General features: G+C 31.9%; 2 protein-coding genes across 2 annotated transcripts in view; one reads left to right on the top strand and one right to left on the bottom strand.

The window, feature by feature from the left end:
* Positions 1-12881, top strand: part of LOC144841564 (NADH dehydrogenase [ubiquinone] 1 alpha subcomplex subunit 10, mitochondrial-like) — a 242600-nt gene that overhangs the window by 146658 nt on the left and 83061 nt on the right. The window lies entirely within an intron of this gene.
* LOC144840532 (sentrin-specific protease 1-like) lies at positions 1049-12077 on the bottom strand. Its single transcript, XM_078696367.1, has 17 exons — positions 11956-12077; positions 11328-11425; positions 10215-10550; positions 9601-9690; positions 8965-9079; positions 8176-8317; positions 7525-7679; positions 6831-7039; positions 6084-6228; positions 5482-5566; positions 5236-5268; positions 4695-4943; positions 4486-4530; positions 3868-4026; positions 3443-3522; positions 2839-3013; positions 1049-2434 (listed from the first exon to the last, which is right to left on the bottom strand). The coding sequence occupies exons 1-17, from the start codon at positions 12045-12047 to the stop codon at positions 2372-2374; spliced, it is 2271 nt and encodes a 756-aa protein (XP_078552493.1). The 5' UTR covers positions 12048-12077; the 3' UTR covers positions 1049-2371.

Consider the following 12881-nt stretch of genomic DNA (forward strand, 5'->3'; position numbering starts at 1 on the left):
CATTTTTGAAAAAATCCCTGTACTATAGTACAGGGATTTTTTCGAAAAATGGCCAAAATATCAGGTTTTTTAAATTCAATTATTATGCGATAATATTGCTATTTAAGATCATATATTGCATTATCATCATCTTGTAGTCCCATAGAAACTAGTTTTGTCGAAAAATAAAAAGATCGAAATTTAGCCATTTTTGAAAAAATCCCTGTACAGGGATTTTTTCGAAAAATGGCCAAAATATCAGGTTTTTTAAATTCAATTATTATGCGATAATATTGCTATATAAGATCATATATTGCATTATCATCGTATTATAGTGTGATAGAAACTAGTTTTGTCGAAAAATACAAAGATCGAAATTTAGCCATTTTTGAAAAAATCCCTGTACTATAGTACAGGGATTTTTTTCGAAAAATGGCCAAAATATCAGGTATTTTAAATTCAATTATTATGCGATAATATTGCTATATATGATCATCTATTGCATTATCATCATCTTATAGTGCCATAGAAACAAGTTTTGTCGAAAAATAAAAAGATCCAAATTTGGCCATTTTTGAAAAAATCCCTGTACTATTATAGTAAAGGGAAATTTATTTTCAAAATGGCCAAATTTCAGCCCTTTTATGTGACAAGAAAATGTGGTGCCCATATATGTACATGATGATGTCATATCACTACCATATTTGGGCACATCACACTAGTTTGTTAAAGCCATAATGTGATATATATACATGTATACAAGTATTACATTAAATCATTCTGAAAAGTTGTCATTTTGATGAAAAGTTCCTCTAAAAAAATTGATATATTTCAAATTTTTATTTAATTTTTGTTTTATAAAATGATGACGAGCACATAGAAATATATACAAATATTACAATCGGCTTCTTGGGTGTCCATATGTTGGGTGAACGTACAAATTTCACCCATTTATATAAATTGTTCTGATACCGTTGGACAGTGAAATCCCAGGTCTAAGATAGACGATGTCAACCTAGATATAATTACACTCTATAACATGCATATACTACAGTCAGCCTAAAACCTCTTTAAACAAGATTCATTTTTATTTACCTTATGACATTTTGTTTTAACTAAAAAAGTTTTCTTAGTACAAATAATGAGACAAATAAAACTAATCATACATATAAAGCACCTTTGGAAGCAAGCCCCACATACAATAGGATGTGCATAACGCAACCACTTTCATACAAAAATCTCCTCTCCCCCACCCATTCCCCCAAACGAAGTCTAAATCTTGACTGAAAAATATTTATTTTATCATAATTTACAAATTTCATTTTTTATCATGTGTGTAAATAATATAGTATATTTTTAGTTACATTTCTAACAACCCTATAAGAAATAGAGTATTTTTAATGAATATTTACCAAACAAAATGGCCCGCATAATTTGTGTAAAAATCAGGTGGCTACAACATAAAATTGGTTAATTTGGGAATGGGGTTTGTTTTATAAAAACTATTATAACAGGAAATGAAAGAAAACTATACATTTATCCTCAACATAAGAACAGTAAAAAAGAAATGTATAAGTGCAACCTTCTATTGTTAACATCAGCAATCAGTTGAAATTATTTACAATATTATATGATACATCCTTACTTCCTGGAAAATTATCCCTTATTTGACACCCTTGGGAAAACTACCCAATTAGGAAAGACAATTACCTCAATAGGCTAAGACAATAAACCCCCTGGGACAATTACCGCGCATTTAAAAGTTTGTGTGTAAATGGTCACATTTTAACGGGGATCTTTCTGTGACCTTTGACATTATTACAATTTCTTAAAAATCACCACAGTTTTACTGTTTTCATTTATAAAATATGTCTACAGTTTCTTGATTCTAGAATATTTAATATTCATGTAATAATTGAAATACTTTTTTTCCAGAAAAAATACCAATTATTAAGGAGCATTCAATTTGCAAACACCTGAATGAACTTTTGCAAAAAAAAAATAATGGCCTATTTAAAAACAAAAGTTCTAACGAGATGCATTTGTACTGTCTAAAATAAGCAATTGCAAAATATATATATAAAACAATTAATTATAATTTAGATAAATATAAATATATTGTCCTCCAAAAAAATAAATAAAACAATTTAATGTCACAGTAGGTATTCAACAAAAATGGGATAGAAAAATAAAATAATTTACCTGTCAAATAAATCAACATTTAACTGGAAGCAAAATGTGTCACATGACATCACATATGAGGTCAAAGTTCATTGCAAATTGAATGCTCCACATTCTTATATTAATATGTAATACAATTTTATAGTTACTCCTGATTTTCTTGTTTTTTTATATCTATATATATATCTATATACAATAATATCAGCTTTTGTTATAATAGCTGTTTGTTGATAATTTCCCAGACCATTCTTCTCCTGAAATACGGCATATCCTCCTTAAAAAGAATCAAAATCATAATTCAATTAGTGAGTTTTTAGTAAATTAGTTAAGACCACCAAATCATTAGCCTGGTTTTTGTATCTCTAGACCTCTAAGCGTGTTAGACTTTAGCCCAAGTGATTAGATAATAAAATGCATGTGCCGCAGTGTGTTAGACTACTGATCGTGTTTGAATCCAACGAACTGGTATGTGGGCCAGTACCTTCAGTATCTAACTAGCCCAGTAATTAACAAACTAAAGCAAAGGTAGTGAACAACATTAGTGGTTACATATTATATATTGTTTTTGTATTATATCACAACATGTTTAGTTAGTTATCTTGTCTTGAGCTGCTCAAATTAAACTTGTAACATGTATTTTTTTTTCTTTTTTAAGTTTGCCAAACCCTATAAACTTACCTGGGTAAATGTAATAGGAGCATCTCTACATATGTATTCAGCGTATTTACAAGCAAACATACCACAGTCGCTGCCATTCATCTGCTGTGGTAAATTTGAACAAGTTATCAACTTCCAGCCCTTCATATCCAACTCTGACTGCTTCTTATCAACATGCTCATCAAATAAATATTGCCTAGGAAATTAGAATTCAAAAAAAAGATTGAGTTAAATGACTTTTGAGGGTATAAGACCATATAAAACTTAAAGATAGGTGGGCACACTTGACACTTGTTCAGTGGCATTTTGACGTTTGTTCTCCGACGTGAGTACGAGTGGACGTATAATGTCATAACACACAAGAGTGTACAAAAATCACAAAAAATCACAAAAGACGATTTTCTGAGAATGTAATAAATTATTGATTTTTATAGGCCTAAGCTACACACTAAGCCTGTGTACTTCCATCAGACCAGAGCGGTGGAACAGCTCCACGGACAACGAGCGCTACTAGAGATTACAAGGTCAGATCTCTAAACAATCATAAATTTATCGACGACTACGACTTTGCTTAACTTCGTTGATCTGACTGCATTATGGCCGGAGTATTCGCTACTATACTTACTTTAAAGCTTGCAAACATTTAGGATTGCCATTGCCCATAGAGTCATAATATGATATTGTCTTTTTACGCATATCAATAATCTGAAATTAAATTAATAGAATTGTACATATATGAAATCTAAAAAAACACAATGTCAATCAGTATACCGTTTGAATGGCTTTTAGTATATTTAAGATTGACTGTTGCTAGACGTTTTAATTTATGACTTTCATAAAATGAGAACGTTAATCGTAACAAACATCTAGGTAGATTCAATGAGGACCCAATATAAGGTGCCCCCTAAAAAGGGTTCTAATGTATCTCCATTTTAAAAGAAACTAACTACAACTAGAAGGGCTCTCAGAGAGCACAAACATCCGCCTAGGCATACGAAAATTTATAGAAAGAAACAAACACATGTGATCGAGCACATAATAATGACTTACAGCCAAACACCAATGCATTCCTAAATGAACTGGAACAAGAATCAAATGTTTTGAAAAGATGTCAACTTTCTTTGTCCAGCGTCGTATTGGTTTGTGGCCTCCTTGTAGTAATTTAGGGTAGAAGAACGTGTTGAAGTTGTGAGCCTTTGGATAATTATCCTGTCAACATATAAATAAAAAATTCTTACTGTCTTTATACAACGATTTATTTTAAATGGCATCAGATCAGTTTCTACTAATTAATATTCAAACAATGTTCCAATATATTTCATCTATTTACAAGGTATTCCATTTTCACAAGCATTACGCTGATTTTTTAATACTTATATGTTGATTTAATTCCGCAACCAATCAGAGCTCAGGAAATCATGATGTATTCATGTAGAGGCAAATTGAAAGGTAGTTTCGATCCTCAATATACTTTGACCATTCTCAGGAGTGAGAATTGAAGTATATTAATTAAAACATTGAGAAACTCAACAGCTCTTTTCAGAACTATATATAGATGGTGTAGCGCAAACTTTATATATCTTTTAATAATTACATTATTGTACAATCTATCATCAAGTTGAATTAAAATGGCTTCAAACAAGGACTAATGGTGTACAGTGTACTTACATTTTCACTCCTTTCAACCAATAGGCTCATGTAAAAATTAATAACCTACAAAAAAAAATAAAACAAATTAATTGGTACAAATATTTATTGACGCAGGGGTGCCTAACCTAAATGGTGCCTCACATCAATGAACAATGGTGTACATAATGATGCTCTGAAAAAAAAAACTCCACTAAGAAATTGAATTCTAAAACATAATTTCCACCAACCTCATCATTAAGCCAGTTGAGTCCATTCAATGTTTGTATATTACTCCTTGTTAGGGTACACTTGAAGCCTTGAACTAGAGTTTCATTTGGAGGATCGGGTGCAAACGCTGCATCAATCACGTCCTCCATCTCGTCTGTAAGCATTGCCAAGTCTTCGGTTTCGTCCAATTCATCTTCGGATATTTCTGGCTCAGCAACTTCTGGCAACACTGGGGGCTCACTTTCAGCTATGAGCATTCGTTTTCTGATCTGTTACAAGTACAAACAATATAATTAACACCGACCAAGAAATAGTGTTTTCAAAAAGCTTGGCCCCCTTCTTTCTGGCTGTTTTACATTACCATTTTAATTTAGCTTTTTGACTATTTTATTTGTGTCTCCATTGAGCTCCACTGGTTTCCCATATCTGCCATGTTTTTCAATTATTTTTTTTCTATAATTTCTTTAACTAGTAGAATAACACAATGTGTAAAAAACTACATTTTAAATTCTTCTATATGTTTTAGCATAATATTAACATAATTTAATAATAAATCCTTACAGTTTGTTCAATCTTGCACATTTCTTGCATACGCTAAAAACAAGAGAAAAAAACAATGAAAAAAGATATGTCAACATCTTTGCATGCAGGGTAAGGATTATTTCATTCACTCATAGGGTTGTTTAATCTATTCATCATTTCAAAGGAAGTAGGCATATGTTTGTTTATCCAGGTATGTTACTTTTTCAATAAAAAAAAAAGTAACTAACATTTATTTGAATAAAACTATTATAATATTATACATACTCGTTCTTCATATATTTTAGTTTTAATTCTCTCTTCTTCTGCCCGGCGAATTCTTTCTCGAGTACTAGATTCAAACTTTAGTTTTCTGTTGATTGAAAAAAGAAAACTTTTATTTCAAAAGTAGTAAGAGATTGAATATCCATGAATAACCCACTATACAATAGAGTGTTTTATTTATAATATTGTTTGGACTAAATCTAGCTTTACAAAAAAAAAGTTTGATGACATCATCATGTCCATTAGGCACAAAACATTTTTTTCGTCACATAAAGTCAAGATAGTGTAGACAGAGCTTAACAATGCTCTCTATTGATTATTTTAATTGCAAACCAGTGATACGTTTTCCGGTTTATACTTACACACTTTGAAATGTCAATAAAGACTCACAAACTGTCACAGTGGGAATATATAAAGGCCAACTCAGACAGCGTCGTAACAACAAGGGCCGACAAAACGTCTGAGTTGAATCCCGACAAGACTAGTTGTCGTAAGATAGTATCGGGTGTAGTTTTTAGGTTGTTGGGAGGACAGTAAACAAGCTTAACTTTCTCCAATTAAACACCGATTTTGGGGCCACCTGGACTGAAGTAGAAATAACTTACAAGTCTTTAATCCAGTCTTCTTTGGCTACTACTGATTTGGATAAATTTTGTTGAAAACTTGATAATTCTCTAGAACTTGTTGATGTCCAATCTTTTGATGGCATGTGTACTCCGGTGATGATTGGAGATTCTGATCGATCAAAGTCTAATATTGTAAAAAATACATCAATAATCCATTGTACAGAAAACATATTAAATAAAAATTAGCAAATAGAAATATTTTTGTGTTTTTAACATCCCAAATTAAACACCTGTAAAACTGGATGCCTGTGAACCTCCCAAATCTAGAATTCTTTACGACATACAATGGACGTAATGAAAACCTCACTCAAGGCCATCGGTATATTTTACCATTGGTCAGTAAAATTAACCATTCGTCTGCGAGGGAATCGTAGCTAGTATTTGGATTGGACTTTTCTTGCTTAATATAACCAGTGACCCAGTAAATTTGACCCAAGTGTAATCTGGGCTTTAGTCCATAGAGAAAATTTATTATTTTAAGTAGTAAATTTTATTAGTTTATATGTATGTGTATTGTTTCTGGGGTCTTTCTCGAGACAAGAAACTTGATTTCCTCTAGAGAAGACCCCAAATGATGGCTTATTACCATGTTTTCATTTAAATAATGTACACAATATTATACTGTTGAAAAATATGCCATTGTTGAACAAATAAATGTTTTTTGAACTTGAACTTGAATTATTGTTGGTACTTCAAAACAAAATATAACCAACAAAGAATATGAACCTGGTTGAGTTGGGGTTCCTATTGAGTTTTTTTCATTTGGAGGCGTTACACAAACACTAAGCTCACTGGCAGGTGCATGGAGTCGTTGCCGAGCTGCTTCACGTATTTCACGTAGACTGGTGTAGTTATGAGTGAGGATACGCTCTCCTCGGACTTCCTTACGAGTTTGAACTGCATGTATTGAGAATGTAGAACTATTCACTTTGGGTCTGTAATAGTTATAAAAAAACAGAGCACTATGTAAACATTTTAAAATCTTCATAATATCAGAGTACACGATCATATTCATGGATGTAATCATGCTGGGTGGAAGTAGGTGGGCATACCCACCTTCAAAGTCTTCCAACCAATCTAAAGATTATGTTTAAAGGTATTTGGGAGTGCCTGATACTGGTTTGGTTTTCCTCACCTATTTCTAAATTTCCCCCTCTATTTACACCTCTGCATACTTTCTGTTAGCATTGTAATGTGTTTCTTTTCAAATGCTCTCATTATAGACCAGATTCCTTAGCAATTTTATTACTTTAATATTAACATATTTAACATAAATATGTTTGCCTTTCAATCTCAAGGTCTAGGGTCCAATCCAGATCTAATATCTGAGTTGTAACTCACAACTTTTCTACTGCCTAAAGCTAAACTTTCTGTATGAAATATTTTTTTAAATAAATATATTAATATGCTATGAACTCACACTCTTGGTACTTCTTTATCATCATTTTGTATTGTCTCTTCTTGTGTTTGACTAACTTCCACAGGTGGTGAGGCTGGTCTAAAGAAGTTAACATCAGCAGTGGTAAACTGTTGTAAAAGCTGTTGATATTCATCTCTGTGTTGTAATCGTATACTCTGAAATTGAACACATCTTTCTATGTTATCCAACAATTGCACGAAACAAACGTTGAAAGAACAAACAATGAACAGTTAATGATATAGGTGTATAATAACAATAATTAAATTTATTTAAACACAAACATTTCCGGATACCAAACCTTTAGTAGGTAAATCCTAAATGTATACCATTTTCACACTACAATTACTTTTGCTGGTGTATTTTTCTTCCAATATGTAAATTTTGAGAGATTTTCAACAAATTGCTTTCACACTATTCAAACCTGGTTGCTACAAATATTTAAGCTAATGTGTAAAGGGTATTAGTATTTATCCTTTTTTTCTAACCATATTTTCTGTCGACGAAAACAATTTTGCCATGTACACATTTTATATATGGAACAAATAAAGATTTGATATACAAATGTAAGAAATTAAGGTTATGAGTTCCCTGTACAGTATTCAGAAGATTAAAAAACACTATTTTTAAAATTGTAAAATAACCAGTCCATACCTCCTTGACTGTGTATGACACTTTGTGATTTTGAATACGATTGCGCAATTGAGAAGACTTGGGAAATATGTTAGAGTACGACGACGTTAAACGGACAGCTGTTGGTTCCAAATTAGACTGCCTGGATGAAATTTGTCTTTTTCTGAAAGAAATAACACACAATATAAATCTTGAATCAAATGAGTTGGTACGGTCTAAACACAGTGAAACAAGACCAATAGCTTAAGAAATAAATAGAATACTGGTTTGGAGGTGTAAACATGCTGGATCGGATCAATTTTATTTGGATTGATTCTGGAGCAGCCTTGGACACAAACGATTGAATTTTGTTTTTCAGTTTGTTCATTTCAACCACATTTATTTAATAAATTATTATTATTGTTTTATTTATATAGCGCTTTTCCAATAGAAAAATGTTACTCCTAAGAGTTACTTCTTAGGAAATAGATGTGTTTTAAGGGCTTTTTTAAATTTCAAGATCGTGGTTTGTTCCCGGATCTCACACGGAAGTCCAAATTTCATAAAAGTATTATTACCAGAGGTTTGCTTTTTAAGATAGTGATCCAAATTGGTGTGATCTATCTCGGACCTAAGGCCTCTCTTACCACATCTATAAACCCTAAATTCCTCAATTAACAGACTGCATTGTTATTGATACAGTTGTAGACATGAAGTAACACTTTAAAAATAATTAAATCTGCTTTACTCCTATTATAGAATAAACAAAATACAAAATAATAAAATTAGAAATTAAATAAATGTTTAATCTCACTACAGTTAAATGCTTACATTTGTTTTGAAGAATTTGCTAAATGCGACGGAACATGGATTGGTTTTTGAAAAGTATTTTTAGAATCAGTAGCATCAATTTGGTGATGAGGTAACTCAGAGGCAGTTGGTAGATCTGAAAAAAACAAAACACATTTAAAATGTTAAATATCCTGCTGCTGTTTGGGCTTGAATCTAAAGCTCTGTCTACCTGTACACTATCAAACTTTATGTGACAAATAAGGACATTAATTGATGTGCTTTATAACACACCTGGGTAGATTCTTGTCAGTTTATTGGATTGAGGATTGTGGGTCACATGATAAAAGTAGGTTTGTTAAAAAACAAATAATAAATGTTTATATTTGTGCAATTAAAACAAATAATTTCCCTCATTAAATTATTTGTTCAGTACCATTGCACTCATAAATATATTTTATGATATTACAGATATTTAGGCATACTGTACATCACAGTCAGGGGGAAAATGGCAAAAGGCTTCCTACTTTGTAGGAGTTTTATCAGATAATCTATATTGTTTTGACAACTCTTGTAACATGACCACAGTGCTGATTTTGCCATTTTCCCCTTAACTGATCAGTAGTACATTAAATTAAACAAAGTTCTCATTTGCTAAATGTCTTTGTTTATTCTTACCTGCTAAGTCTGATTGTGGTTGGACTGCATTGTATGATTGGCATGACCGACTATCAGCATCGCCACCTCCACCACTAACCCTAGACAGAACTGAAAATTAACAACAAAGTTTAAATCTTAAATTGGCCATGTTTCTTTATTTTTAGTTTCCTTAAAATGATGACCACCAAACAAATTTTTTATTTTATGCCAAATACACATATTGTTGAGAATACTTGTACGGTAGTTAATGTTGGTGTAGTAGTCACAGCTTCCTTTTTTGCAATTGTTTTAAATGCTGTACATCAAGTACAATTACTTCAAAGTAGGGCAATCTGACATCTGACCAATTACTTAGCTCCATGAACACAAAGCTACAGTACTTCCCAGTACAATTATCATCTTGCATCCTGCTTGAATCTAAAGCTCAGTTTACACTATCAAACTTTATGTGACAAAAAAATTTGATGTGCCCTTATATGGACATGATGATTTGCTCTAGAGGTTTGAATGCCAGGCTAGTAATTTGGAAGTTTGGGTTCAATTCCCACTCAAGAAAAAACAAAGTTAGTATTACATATTGTTACCATTTATCAAACATGCATCCAATAATTCTTTAAATAAAGAGATCTAACCTTCTTTTTGATTAGGATTTTCATCAGACAATGATTGCTCTGAATCAGATTCTTCATCTTCTACAATGACTTCAGACATCCTGATCTTACGATTTGCTCCGACAAACAATTTTGTGGGGGCTTGATGTCTCCTGCTACCGTTATGTTTAGGCTTGCAGATATACATTTCTTCAAAATTACGCTTCCGATTGCGAGGGACAGCAGCACCGGGTCTATTTGTAATACGTTTTTCCCCACGTTTACTGTAGAAGTAACTCTCGCTAAACGACAGTGCTTTTTGCTTCACCCACTCCGCAACTCGTACAAATGGACTTTGTTCTGTACCGTTTTCAATACCTGTTGAAATTAATTAACAATTTTAATATTATCTAATATTAAAAATGTTATCAATTAACAAAATATACATATTATATACTGCATACTGTACTTAATTAAATTTTCTTTTTTAATCTGTAAACAGTATAACAATATTATTTAAATGCATTTACTACTATATTTACTTTTGATTTACTTGATGTTGAGACTTATAAAGCCGAAGCTTGTGTGTCCCTCGGCGTGTTTCTATATATTATCTTGTCTACTATAGGGGGTAAACTTGCAGAAAGAAGTAGACAAGTTTCTTAAACCATTAAATTTTGTTACTGCTTTACCTAAACTACTAAATAAATTTCACAACATTTTTTTAATACAATATCTTAATCAACTAACTTTGATGGTCACTGAACTACTACTGTATGGATATTTTTTCTACCAGACCCCAACAAGATCCGACACAAGTATTAAGTTGGACCATTTTCGCAAAGTGTAACATAGTCAAATGCTACACATTATCAAACAGTACAGTATTTAGCCAAGAACACAATAAATATTATCTTTTAAAATTTCCTGTATGTGCATTTCCAATGTTTATATCAAATTTTAACTCATTTCTCAATAATTTTAATTGTAAATGTAATTCGAAAATTTGGCCACTGCCTGCTTTTTTGTATAACAGGTACATTTTGTGTTTCAATAAAATTTAACATTGATAAATGATATATTCAGCTATACAGTACTGTACCTACATACAAACCCATAAAAAGCAGGAGCCACTTATTGACACGGATAACTTACCGTTACTTATGGGAGGGGCATCTTTGGGGGACATGTGAAGTTTAGGACGCTTCAGATTAGGGGTCACATAGTCATCATCTTCATCTTCACTGACCTCTCTAAGAATAAGATAAATAATTAAAAAAATAAATTTAAAGAAGAGCAATTTGATTTGAATAATTCTATCTTAGTAAAACCAGGGAGTTGTTAATTAACAACTCCCTGGTAAAACATGGTAGGCCTATAGGCTAGGGCTACAGTAGGCTACAGTAGGCTATACCAGGTACCAGGTATTGTTTTTTTAAATAATATTAATTTAATAATCTGCTTGCAAATAAAAAATGCTGTGCTAACTTTATACATTTTTATTTCCGACGTTTTTCATCACACGACTAGGGGTAATGTTAACATAACTGAATAAAATAGCCAAGAAAGAAGGCTAAACAAGCCTTCGATTTACGTAGGCCCACCTAGCGTACAACATGACATGCATACACGTCGTTATCGGTCTGTTCAGCGGTGAGTGTCTCGCTCGGAACAAACATGAAAAAACAATACAAACGTCCGTGTAAGGCCTAGACTTCTATAGATTTAATGTCTAAAAATCAATTCTTTTAAATAGAAATATATAATCAAACCATAAACATACTCATCCAAACTCCGTTTTCGTGTTGTGGTTGAAACGTTGGGTCTTTCAGGACCCAGAAATGTATTAAAAACGCTCTTTAATTTCGACACCATTGGAAACGAGCGCGAAATTCAACATGGACGATGGCAGAAATGAAAATTACACAATAAACATAATATTAATAATATTCTAATTAATAAATATTACATATTTGAAAAGTAAATAATGATTAGAATAACTAATATAAGGGAAAAGTATATTTATTTATAGATAAAATGTATCAATTTTTTATTTCTGAATGATTATAATTTTGGTTAAAACATACGTATGATTGAGGCTGTACTCTGTTCTTCATGTGGATATGGCGGGCAAATGCTGACAAAAACACGCACATGGCCGTCTAAGGTTAGCTTTCATTTTTATTATGTCTACTGCCACCGCTCGGCTTGTATTAAATAATGGAAAAAAACAAAACAGTTTGTTGAATATGCCATTCTAACGTCACATGATTTACTTCTTTATAAAAAAAAAATTGATTTACCTGAAAACTGTAATTTTTAATTCTTTTACATTTTAAATACATATTATTTATTTTACACTCTCAAATTAGTTATTAGTTACCGATTATCAATCCAAAAAAATCCATAAAACACCTGCCTTCTAGTTTTCTGTCAATGTTTAGTAAGATTGCTGCAAAATGGAATTATAATGTATGCAGCCTTTCCTGTGTGGATTGAAAGTTGCCTTCGCCTTCATCCTGGGAGTTTTCTGTTGTTCAATCATAATCACCGCATGGCGAACGAAGGTTATTATTAAACTTGAGAAGGTTTAAAATCAAAGTTAGAGCCAGATCCAAAACACTTTTTTGCAAAGGAAATGCTTTCTAGGTTGGGTCTATCTTCTCTAAGAAGCAAAAGAGGTGACATGATTTCCAATAAGATTATCAA

This window comes from Antedon bifida, chromosome 4 (genome assembly GCF_963402885.1).
Source record: "Antedon bifida chromosome 4, ecAntBifi1.1, whole genome shotgun sequence".
Taxonomy (NCBI): Eukaryota; Metazoa; Echinodermata; class Crinoidea; order Comatulida; family Antedonidae; genus Antedon; species Antedon bifida.

Coding starts and splice junctions, on each gene's coding strand:
- LOC144840532 (XM_078696367.1), bottom strand. CDS start 12,047: ATGGTGTCGAAATTAAAGAGCGTTTTTAATACATTTCTGGGTCCTGAA. Junction 5,567..6,083: donor GAAGACTGGATTAAAGACTT/GTAAGTTATTTC, acceptor TTCAATCAACAG/AAAACTAAAGTTTGAATCTA. Junction 4,027..4,485: donor TGGTTGAAAGGAGTGAAAAT/GTAAGTACACTG, acceptor ATATGTTGACAG/GATAATTATCCAAAGGCTCA.